This window comes from Crinia signifera, chromosome 1 (genome assembly GCF_055691185.1).
Source record: "Crinia signifera chromosome 1, ASM5569118v1, whole genome shotgun sequence".
NCBI classification, from domain to species: Eukaryota; Metazoa; Chordata; class Amphibia; order Anura; family Myobatrachidae; genus Crinia; species Crinia signifera.
This window is the reverse complement of record NC_139217.1, coordinates 43724026-43749425: the sequence shown is the minus strand read 5'-3', so window position 1 is coordinate 43749425 and position 25400 is coordinate 43724026. Positions and strand designations below refer to the sequence as shown.

Sequence of the window (25400 nt, the reverse complement as noted above, 5' to 3'; positions counted from 1 at the left end):
ATAACCAGCACCAGGCTGAAATAGCTAGGGCTGGTTCTAAAAAATCAGGAAACCAGCCAAATAGGGCTCTGATGTATTTTTTAAAACCAGATCCAGGGCCGGGGCTGGTTCCCAAAATATGGGGGACAAAATGACTAATGTGGGGTACACACAAGGACGACCCGCTCACAATGTACATCATGAGCGGGTCGTCAGCATTTTCTTCCAACCCGCTCACGATGACAAGGGGGGCATGATCCGCTCATGATGTGCACCGTGAGTGGGTCCGATACGATGGCGACCTGCACCCGGGAGTATGGTCGTCCGTCAGATCCTACCTGCAGCAGGTGGGATCTGAGGAACGACCGACTGACCCGAAAAGGGCCCGATCACCATACAATCTACATCCATTCGGTCAGAATTGGATCTAGTGTGTACCCAGCATAAAGGTCCCCCGTATTTTAAGAACCAGGCCCAGCCAGCCAGCCAGCCAGGGGGAGACTTTTTATACAAGTCCCCCTGGCCAAAGCATTCAGCCCTCTGACCGGTCAGCCTGTCCAGGGGTCAGTGGGGACCCTCCCAATAAAGGCCCCCCCCTCCAGGACTTACCTGGCAAGGCTGATATCTGGTGCTTTCCTTGATGCCCCTGGGCGGTGGGCATCGAGCTGATGAAATGGTATAAAAAATAGAATTAAAAACTATTGTCTGCTACTGTGGAACTATGAGTCCCAGCAAGCCTCCCCTGCATGCTGGGACTTGGAGAACCACAAGTACCAACATGCAGGGCATTAAAGGGCCCGCTGGCAATTGTAGTTCCACAGTAAAATAAATAGTTAAATAACCACACTGACACCCATGAAAAATAAAAGTTTAATACATACATAACACATACATAGTGATACTTACCTTTCTTGAGCCCGTAGGTAGCCCTGGCTCCGGGGTTTAGGGCTCCAGGGTCGGGGGCTCCAGGATCCGTAGATATCCATTTGGGGACCTGTGGGAAAAAAGCCTACTTGAGGCGCTGACTCCAGTAGCCAAACTCTCGCGAGAAGCGGCTACCCAGGAGTCTCACCAGATGTAGTCTGCGGAGCTGGGCGCTAACGCTTAGCGGTGCGGACGCCTGCAGCGGTGAAAACATCACATCATACAGACTCCAGTGGAGGGACTTTGGCATCAACCGGTAAGCGCAGTCAGCGGGACGCCGGTCACTGCCCTCCATTCACATTACCTCAATACATCCTAGCTCAGTATATACAGCCAACTGCCATTTAATAGCGGAATCTGCGCTGTCAAAAACCATTATACCACCATCAATGGTTTATTGACTATTGTACAATTACTTTGACTATTTCTCTGGCTGCAACGATTCCCCGGTTTCCCCAGCAACGAATAACCTTTCATATCCCTAAGTGCTACACATGCACTCCACCCCATTCCCTGCCCAACCTGAGACCGCTGCTGTCACCTGCGAGTGGACATAGGTCCCAGGTGAGGGAACTATTATTTAAAGGGGTCCCCATAAAGGACACCCTTAAGCCCTGCCCTAAGGCCACGCAGAGTGATACCTCGCTGGCCCATTCCTGTGAGATACCCAGGACTTGTTTTACACTTATCCAATTTAATTAAATTCCATCTTATTTTACTGATAATTCGTTTCATCTCTTTATTGATATACCACTCACACCACATCATTAAGGTGAGCGCCAAGTATTCTATTTAAATTACTGGCTACTGCGGAAGGTGGCGGTTTTCTGGTGGGCGCGGCTTCACGGAGGACGCGTCTCAGCAGGAGCTCCCGGCACACGGCTTGCAGCTCTCAGAGGGACCTGAGGCAAGTGCTACATTTGCTGCGCTTTCCCCGGCCACCCTCTTCTACACCAGTGCACTTCTGTGAGAAGGCAGCGAAAGGCCAGGAACCCAGGAAACATCACAGACGCTGGAAACCAACTCTGCAGGTCAGAAGCATGAGACATGGCTGCTAGCACACTAACGCAGCCAGGCTCCCTTCCTCACACATCTGCTGTATGAACAGCTAGAACACAGGATAGAACCGGTATATATCTAACGACCCTGCACATATACAATCCCCTCTGGATAAGGACAAAATCCTGACACAAGCAATACCCTTGTAATTTCTAAAGAGGAACATAGGATTTATTTCTCTATACTCTTAATAACAAGAATATTAGAGATTAAACAGACCCTCCTTTAAAGGGTTAACCCTATACTAACCTTATATTTAATTAAAGCAGGAAAAAGACACTTTACCTGACGCCAAGAGACCAGGTGAATTTCTCTATAAAGGGTTAACCCCAATCTCCAATTAAACCAGGAGAGTTATACCAAACTCAACCATTATATGGGAGGACTGTCATGAATATATCATCTTAGAGGCATGCTCTGAGACTTTACTCCATCTCTTATTTTAAAAGCCTCTTATTTCTCATTTCTCATATAAGATACATATTACCCATCACCTCAAAATGGGAATTAACTGTGCTCCTTTAAACACACGGTGGACTGCCATAAAACTATTATTATAGAACCACGTGGAGGGACAACAAGTACTTGAGTTTCAGGACCACTTATTTATTCAATTTTTTTTCCCATGTAGGAGCACTGATCTCTTATTCCCCCTGACATTCTCACCTTTGCAAAACAATCAATTAACAAAGTGAATAGAAGAAAAGGGAACAAGCTCTTGGAGCAAAATGGAAAAATATGTGGCCAAAACAGCCAGAAACACCAAGAATTCTCAGACTCCAAAACAGAAAGAAAAATCCTCTGACTCTAAAACATCTTCTCCATGGAACTCGCTACTCAGAGAGGACTCTATGGACCTCTCTGATCCAACGCGAGTCAGTTTGGATGCAGCAAAGAGAGCCAAGGAAATAACAGACATCTTATCTCCATTACTAGATGCCAAACTTGCCCCGCTCACCGAAGCTATCTCTTCAGCATCAACACTCCTGAAACAACATACTGCATGCCTAATGCAAGCTGAGGAAAGAATCCTGGCCTTAGAGACAGAACTGACAGAGGTAAAAAAAACTAGTGGATACACAAGACACCAATATGATGGCATTCCAGGAGAAATTAGAAGAACTGGAAAACCGGAATTGCCGGAATAATCTTCGCCTTATAGGATTACCGGAAACAGTAAAACCTAAAGAGCTGAAAAATATCGTATCCTCATGGCTACCCAAAGCCTTAGGATTATCTGTAACTAGACCCATCCAGATAGAGAGAGCCCATCGTATCGGACTGGATAGACGAGATAATCAATCACAACGCCCACGACCGGTCATATTCCGATTTTTGAATTATCTTGATAAAGCATTAATTATGGAAGCATACAGAGAAATGAAAAATCTTAGATACGAAGATGTTCGAATCCTACTGTTTCAGGATTTTTCCCCCCAAGTCTCCACCAAACGTAGAGAATTCTCCACAACATGCACAGAGCTATTCAATAAAGGCATCCGTTTTTCGTTACTCTACCCAGCCAAGCTACTGGTTAACCATAATGGAACCACCACCAGTTTTGAAACCCCACAGGAAGCCAAGAACTTTCTTACTTCATTAAGCTCTAAATCGGCACAGCCTACCCAAGACAAGAGGGATTGACCAAACGTATTATTCCGATAAGTATGCATTCTAAAATTACTAAATGGTTGACGAAATTAATCTAATCTATTTTTGTAATGTCAGGGGATCTTGCATTTATTGCAAGTAAACTATAAAATTAATCTCCCACATGAAAGGGGTAGAGATCAATGCCCTATATATTTTTTCAATTTTTCACTCTTTTTTTTTTTTTGTCTACTTTTAATTTTTTCTTTTTATGTTAGACAAAAATGGTTTCTCAAGTCCCAACATTGGGACCCTACAAAGTTAAAAAATTCTGACTGGACTAGACTGCTATATGTATTTTTGTCAAATTATTTTCCACACAATCGATGTATATGTTTTGTTTTTCTCTTAGGCATACTGTTTGAGGGTCTTTGCTGGCCTGGTCGCTGGAACAGGCTGACAAATATGTCAAAATGTCTAAACTGCTTTTCTATACCCCCCAAAAAAGGAATAGGCTAATAGTATGATGTCATCTTTATCGAATAATTCTTCACTGACTAAAAAATCTTTTACATGTATGTCTTGGAATGTAGAAGGGATAAATACACCTATTAAGAGGAAGAAAGTATTAAGCCATTTAAAAAAAATTCATCCAGATGTGGTCTTCCTCCAAGAGACACACTGGAGGATATCAGACACCAATACTTTACGTGACTCTTGGATTCAGGGAATCTATTCAGCTCCCTACATAACAAAACCAGGGGGGTGCTGATACTTTTTAGTAAATTCATTCAGTATACAATCCGTGATGAGTGGTATGACCCAGAAGGACGCTTTATCTTTTTGAAAGTTGAATTGGAGGGTGAACTGTATACCCTAGTTAATCTATATGCCCCCAATGGTCCGAATGCTTCCTTCTTTTCAGACATATTTTTGAAACTACAAACATGGACAGAAGGGGACATAATTTTGGGTGGAGATCTTAATGTAGTTCTGGACCCAGAAGTAGATGTGTCAGGAGGCCCCCGTAATTTTAATAATAGATCCCCTCCTTCTACAATCTCTCTCCTTACAGACTCCCTGGCACTCATAGACCCATGGAGGTTCTTTAATCCCCTAGCTCGGGAATACACATTTTTTTCTCACCCCATAAGTCTTTTTCCCGACCAGACTACTGGTTAATATCAAACTCAATCATACACAAAATAGAACAGGTATCCATAAAAACTATTTTAATATCTGACCATGCCCCTATTAAGTTGACTATTAATTTATTTAAACCAAAAACCTTTTCCTATAATTGGAAATTTCCTGATTATTTAATATCAATGAACGACTTTAAGATCTACTTGAGCACTATCAAATTATCTGATTGATAATAAAATTCATGCTTCAGATATTAATCTTTTATGGTCAGCCTCAAAACCAGTCATGAGAGGCCATATAATAACCTATATAGCAGCAAGAAAGAAAAAGCTGACACAAAGATTTTCACAAGCAACTACTGCCGTTTCCAAAGCTTACTCTGCTTTATTGGCCAATCCTTCTGACCTTACACGACTATCTTACAAACAAGCAAAAGATCTCCTTGACACCCTATGCTCAGAAAGGGCTCAGATGAATCTTAACTACCAGAGAAACAGATACTTCCGCTGGGGAAATAGACCAGGCAAATTATTGGCCAATATGGCACGCATATCAACAGTAGCATCTCCTATACTTTCAATCCAATTACCCAATGGCACATGTTCCACTTCTCAAAACACGATACACGCATCCTTATTAGCTTATTTTGGATCACTTTATAGTGCTCCAACAGATGACCCATCTGAAGGAGCAGAATTTCTCACTCAAGCACACTTACCCACTCTCACTATAGAAGATAGAGAAACACTAATGTCCCCCATAACCGTAAAAGAAGTAGAACAAATAATTAAGTCACTTCCCACAGGTAAATCACCCGGACCAGATGGTCTGTCATCAGTTTACTATAAATCACTAACACAACAAATTTCTCCACTCCTCACTCAATTATTTAATTAGATTTTATTACGGGATCAGGCTCCCTTAGAATTTAATACAGCCAGAATTATACTGATACCCAAGCCAAACAAAAACCCCACAATTCCCTCTTCATATAGACCAATATCCTTGCTCAATCAGGATTACAAGATATTTACAAAAATAATAGCCACCAGATTACAGTTGATCCTACCTAAATTAATCTACCCAGCCCAAACAGGGTTTGTGCGTAATCGTCATTCAGTGTGCAATATTAGAACGCTCATAGCAGCAATGATAGAGACACATCAATCTAGACAAGTGGATAATCTAATAGTAAGTTGTGATGCTGATAAAGCTTTCGATAGAGTGTCATGGGCCCATCTCTCACGTACACTTTGAGCACAAGAGTTTGGGACCCCTCTTCTACATGTATTCACCACTCTTTATAGTAACCCCACAGAATTCCTGACTGTGAATTCTAATAACACGCGTAATTTTATTCTGGCCAGAGGAACGAGACAGGGATGTCCCCTATCCCCGCTATTATTTAACCTCGCTATAGATCCCCTTTTTAGACACTTTGCTAAAGAACCTTATTGGCAAGGAATAAAAATTGGAGAAGAGGAGGTAAGGTTCTCTGCATTTGCCGATGATGTACTCCTTTACTTCTCCAACCCAAAACTTGCAATCCCTAAAGTTCTTACCCTATTGACCAAATTCGAAACAGTATCGGGATTCAAGATTAATTATAATAAGACTGAAGCATTGGCCTTCTTTCAAGAAGGACAACGGGGTTGGCGAAGTTCCTTTCCTTTCCAATGGGCCAAAAATAATTGCCTAACATATCTTGGTATTCAAATACCTCACCACCCATCTTTATTACACAATTTTAATTATAAGCCACTTATCCAGAAAACTTTACTAGATTTTTCCAAATAGGCACATATGCCACTAACATATATTGGGCGCTGTCACCTATACAAAATGATCACTTTTCCTAGACTTTTATATGTTGTGCAAACTTTACCTGTATATCTATCCAAAGGATTAATAACAACATTAAATAAAGCACTCTCTAAATTTATTTGGGCAAATAAACACCCAAGAATATCTCTAGAAAAACTTAAGCAGAAATGAGAAATGGGAGGACTTAATTTACCATGTATAGAACTATACTCCCTAGCAGCAAATTACAGAATAGCACTTGACTGGATAAAAGGTACTCAAACTTATTCCAATAGTGATCTTGAACAAGCCTTTATACCAGGACATAATTTGATTTCAATATTGCACACCCCTCCACAAAGTTTGCCAACAACCATCAGAAATAATTGTCTGATTGAATCTACTTGTAATGCTTGGCGTAATATACGATCGAGACTACAGCTTCCATGCTATCAAACTATTTTTTTGACATTATGGGGAAATCATGACTTCCACCCCCATTTTACATCCTCAATCTTTAGAGACTGGTATGAAGGAGGACTCCGTCATATATTTCAATTTCTACAATCAGAGTCGACCAATCTCTTAACACTTACACAAATTCAAGAAAAATTTCCAACCCTATCGATACCGCTCTTCCCCTTTTTACAAGCCTGCAGCTACACCAACTCCATAATGGCCATACTAAGAACCAAAGAAACACCTAGCGACCTTGATAACACCATATTCCGTACATCAAATATATATGATCAGACTCGTACAACACTAAAATATGAGGAAAAGATGACGGGGCTATCAAAATGGAAACAAGATTTTCCTGATCTTTCAATGAAAACAATCTTATCTGCCTATCAAATATTAAATAAACAACTAACATCAATGTCATACATAGAGATGAACCAAATAATCTTACACAGAGCATATTTTACACCCAAGCTCAAATATATAATAGGAAAAGCAGAGACATCAGCATGCTTCAAGTGTGGTGCATTGGAGGCAGATATTATGCATTGTCTATGGACATGCCCCATGGTTCAGACACTATGGACCGCCTTACAAAATTACATAAACCAGGACTTACAGTTACCCTTTACAATCAACAATAAGTGGGCCATGTGGGGTATAACATCAACTGAATCTAGACAGGGGTTAACCAAAGGTAACTTAGAACTACTTAATAGATTAGCAGCAACAGCTAAAAAAACAATATTATCCCAATGGATAAACCCGACACCGGTATCATTAACCCTTTTATACCCTAGGGTATTTTATTTATTTACAATGGATTGGTCAGAGGTTTCTTTGCAAAAAGAAAAATGAGCCACTAAGTTTTTTGACATCTGGTCGCCATATATATCAACCTTATCATTAGAAACTAACCAAATTTTACAGCAAAGCTTCCCAACACACAGGGCCTTATTCTGGTTGGAGCGTCCGGGCCGTACGCGTACGTCCCGGGGTTTTTAACGATCTGCGCATGTGCAGATACGCTAATGCGCCGGCGCGAACACTCCACAACGCTTACGGCCGGTGTCTCAACGTGCGAAAAAACCTGTACGCGAGTGTACGGGTAATGGGGCGGCATAGGGGCGTGTCGATGGGAGCGGCCGAAATAATGAGGGAAAATGGGCGTAAATATGGGCGTACACGGGGGTGTGCACCAAAAATGAGCGGTGCTACTACCGCACGATCGACTAAGGCACCGTTCATTTCGGACACCAAACAGGCGGCCGCCAACCGCCAGCTCAAACCACCCCTACAGATACCGCATGCCAGCGTGCGCCTGAGTTGGCTAATTAACGCTGATTACTACTCAAACACATACACCTGAATGTAATAAGCAATGCTGCAGTCTATTAACTCCAAACCATGATTTCACTGCCTGCAAGCCACACATACAGCACGCAAACACATTGGAAGCTTATGTTTTTTTTACTTCGCCACATTTAAAGGTTTGTTTAATTTAAGGTAAGAATCTTTTTATACGCTAAGGTAGGTATTTGCTAAACAGACACATTCACTACGTGCTTTCATAGACTTTACGCAGTAGCACACTCAATCTACACAAGTCGACATGTGTCAACGTGTTCACTCTAATACTAACATAGGTTTTGTATTTAGGATACAATAACATAAACCACATCTAACACCTACAAAGGATGTTTCAGCAATGTTTGAAGCCCATGACCACTAAATGTTGTTTTATTAGGTCTTTATTAAGGTAGACAATTGAGTTAATAGAAAACAATAATTGAATAACAAATAGATTAATTAATCATTTGTCAGATTAGTAGTTGAGAGGCAAGATTTGCAGGTCCATATATGTGAAGGGTATGTCAGCGTATACGGACGTACGCTCACTCTCACGAGTGGTGACATAAGCTGAGTTTTCCATTGAAAACAATAGGGACCCGTCCGTGCAAACTGGCGTACGCTCAGATCTCCGCAAGAAGTCGGTGGGGAGACGGAGGAAAGACGGCCGTATACGGCGCCGTACGCTCAGTTGTACGCCTGTTGTCGGAGTGCAAGGGCTGGCCCGTCCGCGTACGTTGCCGTACGCTCATTTGTACGCCACTCCCCTTCTACGGTATTTCTGCCCGTACGTAAGCGGCTGATTTGTGGGTGGACTTAACCCTAACGGCCGCGTACGGCTAGCGTGCGGTAATGGCGAACGTACGCACGTTTGGCCGCTCCGACCAGAATAATGCCCACTATATGGAACAATAGGATGGAATTAACCTTTGCCCAATCCAGTTGAGCTTGACCTATCTTGTTATCTTTAAGATGATTAATAACTGATGTATGCTTTAAGGAGAAAAATAGGAAAATAATGCGTGAATTAGGAGAACTGTGGAAAATAATATGTGAAATGTTATTGTATGTGTAATTTTAATGTTAATAATAAAAAAAAAAAAATTACTGGCTACTCACAGGGTATTGTTGGACATACCCAATACTCGGCACTGGGTTTGCCACAGATACAACCAATGCAAGCGCTCCTGTCTATCTTCCTACTGTAATCTTTCAAGGTGATTGGTACAGTATGTTAGGTCTTGGCCCCCGTCTTGGGTCTCTCGGGGTTTACTAATACTGTTCTTCTTTTGGAATTGTTCACCATTATTGTTGCGGTTGAATTGTGGGCGGATAGGTTGTTTTTTGGTATGACAATTTAGGGGTTGTTCAGGCAATTAATAACCAGCATTCTTCTCTTCCACAAACGTTGCAGCTTCTGGGGTATCTGGTTTTGAAGGGCCTGCATTTCAACATTGATTTTACGGCTAAGCATGTCTCTTGTATTGACAACGGCATTGCAGATGCGCTTTCCTGTTTTTGTTTTTTTTAGGTTTCGTGAGTTGGCCCCAGGGGCCTCCTCCCTTGGTCTGACATGCCCCCTTCTGTATGGCAGATTATAGAGCAGGTATGATGGCATTAGCATGGGAATCCTTGGCGCCATCTACCCTCTGTGCCTATTCATCTGCTTGGTAGTACACACGGTACAATATGCCTCCCGATGTTGACGATATTGTCAACATCGTGTTAGGTGATTTTATGAGGAGATCTGGAAAACATGCACTGTTGGTAGCTCTCAAGGACTAGAGTTAGCTACCCCAGATATAGATCATCAACCTCAATATTTTTATACCAAGCATAATTATACAATCGACTCTAAAATATTAAGTAAATATATGGAGAGCGTTAGGCACTAGCATGAAGGGTCAGGATTAAGCTGTAGGGGGTTTAGGAAGCACATCAGTGTCATAGAGCACAGGTCGCATATTGAGGGAGCATGTCAGTGTGATAGAGCAAATGCCACAGGGTGAAGAAGGGCATCAGTGTTATGGAGCACAGGCTGCAGGGTGAGGGAGTGTGTCAGTGTGATAGAGAAAATGCCGCTAGGTGAAGAAGGGCATCAATGTTATGGAGCGCAGGCTGCAGGGTGAGGGAGCGTGTCAGTGTGATAGAGAAAATGCCGCTAAGTGAAGAAGGGCATCAGTGTTATGGAGAGCAGGCTGCAGGGTAAGGGAGCATGTCAGTGTGATAGAGCAAAGGCTGCAGGGATAGGGAGCACATCACTGTGATAGAGCGCAGGCAGCATGGCGAGCGAGCATGTCACTGTGATAGAGCTCAGGCAGCATGATGAGGGAGAATGTCACTGTGATAGGGCGCAGGCTGCATGGCGAGGGAGCATGTCACTGTGATAGGGTGCAGGCTGCATGGTGAGGGAACATGTCACTGTGATAGAGTGCAGGCAGCATGATGAGGGAGCGTGTCACTGTGATAGGGTGCAGGCTGCATGCTGAGGGAGCATGTCACTGTGATAGAGCGCAGGCAGCATGATGAGGGAGCATGTCACGGTGATAGAACGCAGGCCACATGGCGAGGGAGCATGTCACTGTTATTGAACGCAGGCAGCATGATGAGGGAGCTGTGATAGAGCGCAGGGTGCACGGTGAGGGATTGCATCAGGGTGATAGAATGCAGGCCATGGGGGGAGCACGTCACTTTGATAGAGCACAGGTCACACGGTGAGGGAGTGCAGGTTGCAGGGTGAGGGAGCGCGTCAGGGTGATATAACACATATAGTGGGGTGAGGGAGGGCATCAGTGTGATAAAGCTTAGGTCGCACGGTGAGGGATTTTGTCAGTGTTATACACCACAGGTTCTCAAAGTCGGTCCTCAGGACACCACACAGTGCATGTTTTGCAGGTGTCCACCTGTGGATCTTTTAAAATGTGTCAGTAAGTAATGAGTGCACCTGTGTACCTGCCGGGTGACCTGGAAAACGTGAACTGTATGGGGTCCTGAGGACCGAGTTTAAGAACCACTGTTGTACAGTGCAGGCCGTGGGGTGAGGGATTGCGTCAGTGCGATAGAGCGCAGGCTGCATGGTGAGAGATTGCATCAGGGTGATAGAGCACAGGCTGGGGTTTGAGGGAGGACATCAGCATTATAGAATGTAGTTCGCAGGGTGAGGAAGCGCGTCAGTGTGATCTAGCACAAGATTTGATAGCGCGTAGGCTGCAGAAATAAGGCTTCTCCCAGAAATTTCTTGGGCTAGTTTCCATCCCACGGGGCGCTTTCTGTTTATGTTCCAGTTTAGGGGGTGGGGACAGCATAGTTTTCTACTGTGGCTCCTGTATCCTGTTATTTACTGTACTAGGTGATTCATCGCGCCCTACGGGCGCTCTTCACACCGTCGTAAGGGGCTGCGCCCCCTTAATTTGTGAACGTTTGTATATGAGAAATATGGTTAGAATTGTATGAAAGATGCCCTGTATTGCAACTTAGGTGTCCGCGAATCGCGGGAGGGGGGTTTGCGGGGGGGGGTGTGACGCGAATCGCCACAAGAAAAACTCAACACAGAAAGGTCAACACATGTAAATGTTGACATAACTGTGCCACTTCATTGGTGTCCATGTTGACACATGACAATGAATATGAAAACATTCAAAAAATTAAATAAATCTTCAAAAACTCATGTCAACCTTTTTCATTGTCGACCATAGCCGTGCCAGTGTTTTGCATGTGCCATTTAATCCTGGGGCTGCCGCGAATCGCGGGGGGTGCCGCGATTTGCGGGAGGGGGGGGGTTGCGGGGGGTGGGTGCCGCGAATCGCGGGAGAGCGGGGTTCATGGGGGTTCCGGTGTGGGGTTGCCGCGAATTGCGGGAGGGGGGGGGTCGCGGGGGGGGTGCCGCGAATCGCCGGAGGGGGGGTTGCGGGGGGTGTGACGCAAATCGCCACAAGAAAAAAATCAACACAGAAAGGTCAACACATGTAAATGTTGACATAAGTGTGGCACTTCATTGGTGTCCATGTCGACACATGAGAATGAATATGAAAATATTCAAAAAATAACAAAAAAACTTCAAAAACTCATGTCAACCTTTTTCATTGTCGACCATAGCCATGTCAGTGTTTTCCATGTGCAATTTAATTCTGGAGCTGCCGCGAATCACGGGGGGGTGCCGCGAATTGCGGGAGGGGGGGTCGCGGGGGTGGGTGCCGCGAATCGCGGGAGGGCGGGGTTCACAGGGGTTCCGGTGGGGGGTTGCCGCGAATTGGGGGAGGTGGGGGGTCACGGGGGGTGCCGCGAATCGCGGGAGGGGGGGTTGCGGGGGGTGTGACGCGAATCGCCACAAGAAAAAATCAACACAGAAAGGTCAACACATGTAAATGTTGACATAAGTGTGCCACTTCATTGGTGTCCATGTCGACACATGACAATGAATATGAAAAAATTAAAAAAATTAAAAATAAATCTTCAAAAACTCATGTCAACCTTTTTCATTGTCGACCATAGCCATGTCAGTGTTTTGCATGTGCCATTTAATCCTGGGGCTGCTGCGAATTGTGGGAGGCGGGGGGTGCCGCGAATCGCGGGAGGGGGGTCGCAGGGGGGGTGCCGCCAATCGTGCAAGGGGGGGTCGCGGGGGGTCCTTTTTGCCGCGAATCGCGGGAGGGAGGTCGCGGGGGGGTGTTTTTTCCGCGAATCGGGGGGGGGTCAGGGGGGAGGGTTTACAGCGATTCGCGGGAGGGGGGGGTCGCGGGGTGGTGGTTATGCCGCGAATTGCGGGAGGGGTCGTGGGGGGGTTCTTTTTGCAGCGAATCGCGGGAGGGGGGGCGCGGGGGTGTTTTTGCTGCGAATCGCGGTAGGGGGGGTCGCGGGGGAGCGGGTATTTTTGCCGCAAATCGCGGGAGGGGGGGGGCGCGGGGGGGGGAGGTTTTGCCGCAAATCGCGGGAGGGGGGCGCTCACCTGGTGGCCGTGGAGTAGCAGTGCTGGGCAACATGGGAAGGCAGTGGGTGTCTGGCACTGTCTGTGGGCTCACTGGGCTGGTTCTCTGTCACATACCTCCCAACATGACCCTCTCCAGGAGGGACACAATGCTCTGTTTCTAGACTTCCCCTTAATGTATGATTGCCATCACCTGTTTTAAACAGGTTAATTTCTCAGAAAGGTGTTCAGCACAGATGAAGGCAATCAAACATTAAGAGGAAAGTCCAGGAACAGAGCGTTATAGACACAGACACCCACTTTGAGTGACAGATGTAGCCAAATATATAGGAGATTGCCAGCCTTGAGAAAGGTCCATACGAAACCGAAACGTCACCAACAGCAGCAACATTATTTTGAACCTTCTCCACAAAGTCTGGTGAGTGCTATTTCTTTCCCCCTCTGGGGAGCATTACACATACATACCAGTGGCATGCGGTGGGGTGAGGCAGGTGAGGCACAGCTTTTCCTGTCATACTAGCGTATATGCCGGCGGTTTGAATTTATAACGTATGTCAAAAATACAAAGAATATATATCAAAAAAATCTTATTTTTATTATGCAAATCCTTTTTATAGTCAAAACTCTGGAGTAAAAAAGTATATGGCAGGTGAGGCAGTGCCTCACCTGGCTACCTTTTCTGCACACCTCTTCTAAAAACTCATCGAATCTCCAGCATTGTATACTGCTGCACATGTGTATAATGCTGGTATGTACCCCATGGCTCATATATTGTGTACAAATCTGGCTCTGGTACTTTCCAGGGACTCTTGAGCCATTTACCTCACTGCACGTCCCAGATTCATACACACAAAGAAGTGAGCTGGCACTCAATCCCAATTGATGCATAATGCCTCCTCGGGCAGATGGCACGGCCAACATAGAGATATGGGTAAGGGGCGGGAATGAGCAGGATTTAGTTCTAGATCAAAGAAAGACAGGCGACTAGCACCTACATCAGTCAATGTTTCAGTTTTATTTAGCAAAACTTTTGTTGGGCCCTGACAAAAGGTTGAGGTTGAGCAAGGTGCATCACTCTGGACGCAATAACCTCAGTGACGCTACACTGCGTCTGACATCAACAGTGTGTCTCACTTGGGCCCTTATTCTGATTGATGCGGACTTTACCGCGTTCTTACGGATCGCGTCTTTACGGCGTCTGCGCATGCGTGGAGAACGCTACGCGCATGTGCCACGCCTTGACTCGGTACCAGTTCGGACAAAGCCCGTCCAAAACTGGTCACCGCAATCAGTCGGGAAATAGGGGCGTATTATGGGCGTCATGCGGAATGACACATGGGCGTAGTTTCAAAGTGGGCAAAACGGGGCGGAAACATGGGCGGACACGGGGGAGTACACTTATGTTGGGGGGCGTACATTCGGAAACCACTCCGAATGCACGCGAGCAAAAAGGGCTGAAATGTGCGGTGTCCACAAGTGTACTATTGCTTTGCGGACACCACTCGTTCATGCGGTAGGCGAACGTACGCCTAATGACTACAACCATTAACACCTGAACCCAATACAATCTACTCCTTTACTCATTACTCACTAATAGGACGCTTGTCAGTGCTTTAATTGAAACCATTGCTGCTTCAAGGAAACCTTAGTAATCCCCCACATATGCTGTACTTGTCCCACACTTAAAAACTGCTAACAATTGACATGACAGAATATTAATACTAGCAATACACATGTGTATTCGACATGTACTCATGAAACCACACATTTTGGGTAAAGTAAACACATTTATTTATATTCATGTCACACTCAATGCCACTGTCATGCAATGACCATAAAATTAAACATCAAAACTATAAACAACATGCCAGGAATGCAGCAAAATAAATAATAATAAAACACAAATATAATAGCACACAGATGGACTCCAGCACCTCCTATGTGCCACTGCACATGTAGCCAGTGGGAAATGAGGAGGCTGCTGGCCCTTCTACAGCAGGGCAAGCTGCACCTGACCATTCTCCAGCAGGGCACCCTACACCTGGCCCTTCTGCAGCAGGCCAACCTGCAGCTGGCTCATATGCACCATCAGCAGACTCATTTGGAACACAACCGGGGACTTCACCAGATAGTACCATGGCCATCACTTCAAGTACAGCTGACAGTAATGCCAGGCACAAGAGGGCAACAGGGGAACCACAAAGGACATATGAAGCAAGGGTTCTGGTTCCCCTCAGCACGTGATTGGACACAAGAAGCTGACACACACAGCACAATGGAAGATTTGGGAACACATAACGGTAGAGATTAATGCGGCCACAAGTTCATTTCCGACCACGTTTGGCCTTGGTAGGCTCCTTGGCCTGTGCAGCAGCTCTTCGGGGACGCCCAGATGCTGGGGCAGGTGGAGCAGATGATGTGGAGGGGTTGGCTGGTCTACCCCTCCTGCCAGCAGGGAGTGTTTCCGCTGGTAATGCACCAGAAACGGATGACATTAGGACCCTGTTGCTGGTAACCAGCTCCACCATAAGCTCATTATGGTGGAGGAGGAGATCATTTTGGCGGGTGGCTTGCTCGGCCAGCACCTGAGCACTTGCAGCCATGGCCTGATGTGACTCAGCCATGGCCTGCATGCTCCCAGCGATGGACTGCTGGGTGCTGACCAAGCTCGCCAGGATCTCCTCGGTCCTACGCATCCGTTCTGATGCGAAATCTCCCTGCTGGTTGATGTCCACAAGCACCTGGGCCAAGGCGGCCAAATCGGCTTGGCCCGATGCCTGCTGCTGCACAGGCCTACCTCTGGGGCCAGGTGGCACGGACTCCTCCACCTCCTGAGCAGAGTCCTCACCAAGCGGTGGGGTGTCTGTGGGAAAAGATAAACACAATTAGGAGACATTCTACGATAATTACTTGCACAAGTTTATGGCATGACCAATATTTACCTTCCAGAAAAGACGCAAACACTTCAGCTGGGGCCTCGCTATCCATCGTGCTCACCCCCCTGATCTCCTCAACTGAGATACAGCTCTCCGCCATCTCCTCCAGGGGGGTGAGCTCTAGCCCTGATGGCATGGGGCCGGCCCCAGATGTCTGGCTGTGGTCCCACCGCTTGGTCATCTTCCTCTTCAGGTTGGTTTTGAAGTCCTGCCACCTGCAATGTAAGTTGACATATTAATACATGTCACTCCCAATGTTAGCTGTTGCAGCCATTGCTATGTGCTACATATTACAACATGTGATTAATGTCCCATATATAATATTACATGCAACTATGATATCAACCGTTACAATACACATTCACAATCACCCTACTCTGACTCTCAAGGAAATAACATGGCAATAATGTATGTGTATCGTAACAACCTCATGTGCCATTTGCAAAATGCATATAAGCATCAATTAAATCATTACTTGGCTATTACTGGGCACATGTATGACAAAACAACTTGCCTCTTCTTCACATGGTCCGTCTCACGAACTTGTGGCGCAACTGCATTAATCTCTGCCGTTATCTGTTCCCAAATCTTCCATCGGCGTGTGTGTGTCAGCTTCTCGGATGGGCACTCTATCCAATCACGTGCTCGGGGAACCAGGATGGCCAGCTCCTGTGCTTCATATGCCTTGTTTTTTTTTGGTGGTTCGGCTGTTGCACTGGCTCGCCCCTTGCTACGTCCCTGGCCACGCCCCCTGGCACCAGTCGCTGCACTTGAAGTGCTGGCCATGGTACTACCTTGTGAAGTCCCCTGTTGTGTTCCAAACAAATCTGCTGATGGTGCAGATGAGCCAGCTGCAGGTTGGGCTGCTGCAGAAGGGCCAGGTGTTGGTTGCTCTGCTGTCGAATGGTCATGTGCAGCTTGGCCTGCTGTAGAAGGGCCAGCAGCCTCCTCATTACCCACTGCCTGCATGTGCAGTGGCACATAGGTGGTGCTGGAGTCCAGCTGGGCAAAAAGTTGCTGGAGCTCTGGGTCTAACTCTGGTTGGGAGCCAGACATGTTAGCAACAACATTGTCACCCTGTAATACACCTTTTTATACTGTTTGAGTATCCTGTTTGGCGGACATCAGCGGCAGCTGCGTTCCGTGCGTGAGCGTACGTCGCTGTTCTTTCGCGCCGCATACGGTGGCGGAAATTCCATTGTGGAAAACCTGGCGAAAGTTCTAAATGAAATACTGGTCACCAATTATAACATTGCATAGAATCTTCGGATACACCTGGGACTATTGCACAATACACATGCTATTTGCTAGCATTACATGACATTTGATTCATGACTACTGGCGTATGATGGCGTTTGATTGCAAGCTAAAAGTAGCCCATTCCCTTAGAGAATCCACGCCACAAGTCAGGCAATACTCATCTCTACTGTTATAGACAACACATGTGAGAGCCCTATAAATAGTGAGTTGCTGGTAGAATCAGTTGTCTCCAGATCACGACTTGTCAGGGTCTAAGGTAAGCTCTTCCATGCTCCTTGTAGATATGATATCCATTCACTATGTAAGTGTATGAAGGTATGCACCATTGCCTCACTGCCTACAGATTGTTGGGCCAGCAAAGTGTGTGTATCATTATTGCAACATGTCACATGTTCACTATTTCACTCACAGGTCTTAAACCTGTGTGGGTTCATCTATTGCAGGACAACATGTCCCAGCAATAGATGAAATGTCTCATAGTACATGAAGTTGGCAAAAAATGCTGACACCTTTATCTGTGTGTTTTGGACGGTGGGTATTGAGTTCATATTATTGTGTCATCATTATAGAGTCAAATGGATCTGCGTGATTACACGGGGCGGCCATCAATTGTACGTATAGAAGGCTACAAATCAGTTTGTAGTGGGATATGGCCATTATGTGCATAGGTGCATCAGTATTTATGTTCATTTCTTTATAGGTTGCAGAAGCTATTCTGCGCTACATGGAGAGGAGGCTAAGGGCACTTGCGGCTCTCCCCACTCGTCGCCCAAGGAGGCCAGGACGTGCTAGAATCTATCGCACACGGGTGACTCTGTTTGCTATGCCCGATGATGAGGTACTTACTAGGTACCGGTTACCCCCAAATGTAATTCTGGATCTGCTCAACCTAATTCAGAGCGATTTGGAACCTCTACACGGGATCACGACAGCAATTCCGCCTCACACACAGCTGCTGGCGGTGTTGCATTTCTGCGCCTCAGGATCGTTCCAACAAGTAGTGGCAGTACTTGCTGGAATATCTCAGCCGGCCTTCTGCCGAATCCTGAGGCGTGTGACGTCGGCCATGTTCAGGCGCAAGGGGCACTTCATGGCCATGACATTTTCCCCCGAGACCCTGCGCAGAAGCCAGCACGCCTTCCAACAAATTGCTGGCTTCCCTAATGTGATAGGGGCTGTGGATGGCACCCATGTACCATTTGTGCCTCCATCTCGAAGTGAGAAGATATATAGGAACCGCAAATTGTTCCACTCACTGAACGTGATGGTGGTATGTGGCCCATCCATGGAAATTCTCGCCTTCAACTCGAAGTTTCCCGGAAGTGCCCATGACTCGCATGTCATCCGACAAACCGGGATATGGCAAAGACTACAAGAGCTGGAAGGCCGTGATGCGTGGGTTCTGGGTGACTCCGGTTACCCATGTACGCCCTGGCTACTTACGCCGTACAGCTACCCAGCACCGGGCCCACAGGAGGCATTCAATGTGGCGCATGTTGCCACCAGGCAAGTGGTGGAGCGCTCAATTGGCCTTTTAAAAGGTCGATTTAGAGTGCTCCACCGCACTGGTGGTGACTTGCAATATGCGCCTGAAATGGTGTCGAGGATCGTGGGCCTGTGTGTATTTTTGCATAACATTGCTGTGCGGCGTGAGATACCCTTTGAGGAGTGGGAGGTACCATCTGAGCCGCAAGATCCGCCCATGCGCCCATCCCGCGCCCCTGAATGCCGGAGGGGATACCAGCTGCGGGACTCTGTGGCGCAAAGATATTTCAGGTACATGTTATTGAGTTGACATAACACACCCATTTTAGTCACAATCACCCCTTCAAATAAGTCCAGTGTGTTAGTTGTCAGTGTTACAAACCGACCATTAGCCAGCCTGCCCTCCTAATGCCAAAGAAATAGGAGATATTTAGCATATGTGTTTGGTTTTGGGGGAAGTTCAATATAGGTGGGAATTATTATACCTTGGACAAGGCATCTAATGTGTTTGTTATATCTTCATTATTGTAGTTGATACTATCCCTGATGACTGGTGAGTACATTGATTTATTCTATAATGTGTAGGGGATTATTTCCTGTGTTGATGTATGATTTGTTTGCATATATATATATATATATATATATATATGATGTTGGAATTTATGCACATGTTTCAACATTTCAAGGAGCATGCAGCCAGGCAGGCAGGCAGGCAGGCAGGCAGGCAGGCAGGCAGGCAGGCAGGGCTGCTGTATAATGCTGGTTTCCGGATACCTGCAAGTGTGTGTATGTGTCTTTTACACATAAATGTACGCATACACATATATGCATAGAGTAAGTAATGCTAACTACAGCTATGCGTTGCTAAGCTATAGCACGCGTTGCTTGGCGGAGCGCGGGCTCATTGGATTTGCTAAGTGCATACACACTGTGTTTTATATATATCAGATTTGTTCATTGCCATACATCAACACTACGGTTTTGAAGGCATGCGAATTTGTCACCATTTGTGTTGGCGCAGAGACGCTGTTAATGTAAAAATGAACAATAAAGTTATTAACACAAATAACTGTGATCAACCAATGCCACCACCTGATTGGTTGATAGATGCCATTGTCAACATGGCGGAGACACGGAGGGCAGAACCCTTCACGCATGAGGAGCTGCGAGTTCTTGTCTCCGTCATGGAGACAAGGCTGGGCCGTGCGGGGCCCTTCATAACCAACCGCCATAAGCGGAGGGCCTACGCTGCGGCAGGGCGCCGGATTTACGCCCGCACTCGGGTGCGTAGGTCCCTCGGGCAGCTGGAGAGGCGGTGGTCCGACCTCCGCAGGCGCCAGCCCCAGCTGCTCACACAACTAAGGGGCGAAATTGCGGAATGTGAGTATTTTAGCTATGAAATTTCGCACTTACAACATAGCATATATAAGCAATAAAATGTGTCTCATGATAAGTGGGTGTCCATGGGTTTAAAAGTCCATAGACTGTTATGTGTGCTTCTTCCTGGTTAACATGCAGTCATGAGGCTTTTATATGTAATGCCATAGCATTGAGGATTCTGATGCATACAATGTGCCCGATCTAATATGTGTTACACATTGATAAATGCCTGGGTTGTAATGTGGGAACAAATTACTAACCATCACATAATAATTTGAATGACACACTTTGGAGTCCATTAACAGTAAGGAGCTACTTTCCTGCATCGTTTGCCATCATTATCACCCTTCCATGTATGTCTTGTTTTGGATTAATAAATGTGCCCCAATGAGCCAACATTGACCATGATGTTTTTTTCTACCACACAGCACGAGCCCGAGCCCGACAGGCCCGTGAACAGGCGGAGGCAGGCCTGGCCCAGGACGAGGGCCAACACCCCGAGGAGGAGGTGCCGGCAAGGGTGGAGGAGGAGGAAGTTGGGCAGGAGCAAATGGTGGAGGAGGAGGTGGAGGAGGAGTTTGTGGCGGAGGAGGAGGTGTTGGTGGCGGAGGAGGAGGAGGAGGAGGAGGAGGTGGTGGTGGTGGTGGTGGAGGAGGAGTTGGAGGAGGAGTTGGAGGAGGAGTTGGAGGAGGAGTTGGAGGAGGAGGTGGAGGAGGAGGTGGAGGAGGAGGTGGAGGAGGAGGTGGAGGAGGAGTTGCAGGAGGAGGATGTTGTGCCCGAGGAGATGGCGGAGGAGGGGGCTGAGGATGCCACAGTTGCCCCGGACACCTCCAATTCAGAGGGGGAGGAGGCGTGCCAGGCACCGGAGTCGGCGCAGATCGGTATGTTGACATAATGCATAATTCATGAAGTAGTTGTACTGGTATTTGTTTTTTAGCACTGTTGATTACAAATTTTGGGCCCATACTAATCATATAGACCCCAAAGTGGGTAGCTACAGATACAGGTACGGGTTAGATGGGGTGTCCAAGGCATCCCTTTCATCCAGGACACCTCTGAATTACACAGGTTTGTGGGATGGGTTGGAGGTCCATTTTGACTGCCACATAACCGTTGTAGTTAAACAGGATCCTGGAGTAAAGGGATGAGTGGATCATTTGTGGCTTAAATTCACCTGCTGCAAGCGTGGATTATGACCCATCAAATAGTGGAATCTATATTGTTGGTGAATGTTATTTATAAACTCTAGGATGTATGCTATAAATGGAGTATGGCCCGGCCTACCTTGGAATGGAGTCAGAAGTTGCCAGTGTCCCAGGAGCCTCCTCTACCTAAACACCCCCTGTACTTCAGTTTTTTTTTTGCCCGTCACAGAATTGTAGGTTGGTTTAGACAGAATTATGATTTTGAGGATGTGTACTGTGCATTCCTTACATTTGCATAACTCCCATGCCACGAACCATCACTGAACTTATAGACTGAGCAGATTGTGACAAGTTCTTATTGACGGAGCCCATGACCTGCTTGTCATTGGTTAGTCATGGGTGGGTTGTGACTGAGAAGAAACAATATGACTGTTATGTCTTCTGCAGAGTAAAGTGTATAGGCCACAAAATACAGTATGTAGTAAATAACTTAGCATGTATGTATATATGTGTCATATCTATTTATCTATGTGTGTCTCTATCTCTCTACATCATGGGTCCTCAAAGTGCGGCCCTCCAGATGTTGTGAAACTACAAATCCCGCCATGCCTTGCCACAGTTTTAACACTTCCTTATAGCAAAACTGTGGCAAGGCATGCTGGGCTTTGTAGTTTCCCAACATCTGGAGGGCCGCAGTTTGAGGACCCATGCTCTACATAGATATATATATATATATATATATATATACACACATGTCACCTAGCATTTGTGCAATTTATGTCGCAGTATGTGAAATGTATGCAAGAATAACATGACTAATTGTTGCCCCTTTGACATGCCCACAGATGACACCACACCGGCAGATGAGGGTGTGCATGGGGCCCTCCGGCGACTTGAGCACCATCTGCGGCTGGCGCAAGCCGACCTGCAGGACCTCAAGGACCAGCTTCTTTAATTTTGATTTTTATATTTTTTAAATTATGTTAATTGTGGCATTAATAAAATTGTTTATGCAAGTTCACAGTTGTTGGTTTTATTTGCACTTTAAATAGTATATGTGTAGATTGTTTATAATCTTTTACACAGGGTGTAATACAAAGCATTGCACTTACATTGCTGTAAGGGTTAATGTGTGCTATGCATGTGTTAGGCATGCTTGTAAGGATATATTGGAATCTAATTGATTCCAATTCCAAATAAGCAGTTTTTTATGAGGATAGGTAATTGAATAAGTGGGTCATGTGATGTCTTGCAGAAGATACTTCATAGTGGGTTGTTTGGCGTAAATCCTCCGCTTACGTGCGGTAGCACCGCTTGGCTCCCGTTCGGATGCGGTATTCCCGAGCATACTCTGTAATACTCTGTAATACCGTGCCGAATCGGAGTGTTTCTCCCGCACACGCATGGTTTGTATGTCGTCCGTAAACACGCCCTGTTCTTAAAGAGTGAGTCCGTCCGAATGCGGAGGACACGTGGGCGTTTCTACGGACGATGGCCGCATGCGGCAAAACACCGTGGCGTGCGGACCGCTCCGTAAGAATGCGGGAATATCCGCACAGATCAGAATAAGGGCCTTGGTATCAGCCCCTGTGTGTTTTTAAATTTATTTTTATGTTTAATATTAACTATGTATGTTGTTCAATTGGAGGTAGGCGCTCCAATATTTCTTTAAAATGGTGCTAGTAAACATAGGGCCAGCCCTGCACACACAGGTGTGGATGAGCTACCACAGCTGTCACCTTTGGGAGAGGGGTGATGGGTGCTGTGCTGTGAGGGGAGAGGGATGCTGTAATGGGAGAGCCTGGGGTGCTCTGCTGTGTGGAGTAAATGTATATCTGCCTATGAAGGATGCCGCTGTCATGGAGTGCAAATGTTAATGCCTGACACACAGATTTCTGCTCACTTCCCTATGGGGCTGTTTACAAAATTACACGAGTCATTGGTTCATAAGTGCAACACATAGTTTCACTTGCACATGCATAATTGGATTGATCCCTAAGCTTGTTAGTAAGAATGTATACTAGGGGGCACCAGCCAAAATCCTGCCTAGGTTACCAGATTGGCTAGAGCATACCAGCAGCTCACAAAGCATTGAGCATACCCCCATAGTGATGAAATATGGGTGTGGCTCTACTCACAAATCCATTCCACCTAGATGGCAGGCCACGCCCCTTCCAACAGAGTCCATGCCTCAAAATTTGGGTCCCTATCCAAGACCCAAAAGGTGGGAGGTAAAAGTGTCTCAGATCAAACACCCATATATATAGTGGCAGTAGGAGACAGATTTATCTCGTTGTCTGAGACATATCTCTTACAGAAAGAGGAAGGAGGTTATTGTACGGGTCTGTATCACTGTGTGAGAGGGAAACTCTGACGCTGCTGACAGTAATATACTGCCTCATCCTCTGCTGTCACTCCACTAATTGTCAGTGTGAATGCAGTTCCAGATCCAGATCCACTGAACCGGGTTGGTACTCCTGTGGGTCGATTGATTGCATCATAGATAAGAGGCTTTGGAGGTTGTCCTGATTTCTGTTGGTACCAGAGTAAGTACTGGCTTATACCAGTACTGGCTGTACATGAGATGGTGGCTGCTCCTCCTGGTGACACAGAGATATAACCTGGGGTCTGAGTCATCACAATCTGCCCACAGGACCCTGAGGATTAGAGGAGACACAGTCATTACTGATACATGTCTGTATATAGTCATATACATCCTGCTCTGATTACTTATGTTACATGTATAGATTCCACTACACAGCACCATGTAATGCCCCCAATCTCTCACCCTGAATATAAATGAGTATCACAGCCAGCAGGTAACTGGGAGACACCATCTTGCTGTATCTGGGCTGTCAGACAGAAGCTATAAGACGTCTCCTGTACAATGAGAAATATATAGAGAGTGACAGGTGAGGTGTGACAGGAAATCCCCCAGAGACTGTGTATGGAAATAAGATGGAAATAAACCAGTCATGCACACGTCAGCTGTCACCACATATATTACTACCATCATATATAACCACACTACATAATAAACATAACTTGTAGTTACCTACTTTCTGGCTACTTTATTCGGGAGATGGCAGCCAGTTCAGTGAGGCAGGGGGCGGGGCCGCTGATGGGGTGGAAAGGGGCAGGATGAGGGTGGGGCAGCCGGGTCATCACCCAGTGTGGGGGAATGGCCAGCACGATTGTGTCCTCATGGCCAAGCCCCCCCAGACCATGCAATGCTGATATTTTAGGCATTGCACAGTGGGGGCAGAGCTACAGTGATGCGATTTGCATCATTTGCTCCCACAGACCCTTCGTCCAAGGGGGAATGCGGGAGATTGCCCACATTCCGGGAGGGTTGCCACACTTTCCGGGGGGCCAGGAGGGGGACGCAATTTTCAGGACCCTCCTGGCCATTCCGGGACGGTAGGCAACACTAACATAACTTAGCATTAATAGTGACACAGATAATTGTGCAGGGTTTACATATCGCCATAATTCCTGGGTAACAGTTATACTAAGAGACAATGGAGGCAGGGATGGAGGATACAGTGCCGGGTGAGGGACCCTGATACAGAGGGGACACAATGCCGGCATTTGCGTAATTGAACGATTTCCTGCAGCTGTGCAGCATTTTATTGGAAAGAAAAGAAGACTCTTCGTTTGGGTCACACATGAATGAGAATGTTCTGACATCATCACTATTTCATAGCAATAAAGTTATTATGTTTTCTAAATAAATCCATGAAATTATTATTATTTGTTGTTTGTTATTTTATTAATATTCTTGCACTCAAAGGGATTGATCCTATTATCGCTGAAGGGTGCGAGTTGCTGTTTGGGTGCCATTTTAATGCTGAAAATGGCACCCAAATTAAGCCTATCTTACACCCTTTGCTGGGCCGGATTCAAATAAAATTCTCGCACCCCTGGGGAGGTGCGAGCAGGGCCGGTGCTAGGGTG

The 25400-nt window shown here is 46.1% G+C and overlaps 1 gene segment (V, D, J or C); it reads right to left on the bottom strand.

Annotated features, from left to right (window-relative positions):
• LOC146005641 (Ig kappa chain V region Mem5-like) overlaps positions 1-24095 on the bottom strand; it is a 506641-nt gene extending 482546 nt beyond the window's left edge. Inside the window, 1 exon segment of the V gene segment in view lies at positions 23804-24095. Within this exon segment, the coding sequence occupies positions 23804-24080 (277 nt within the window).
• Positions 24096-25400: the final 1305 nt, after the last annotated feature.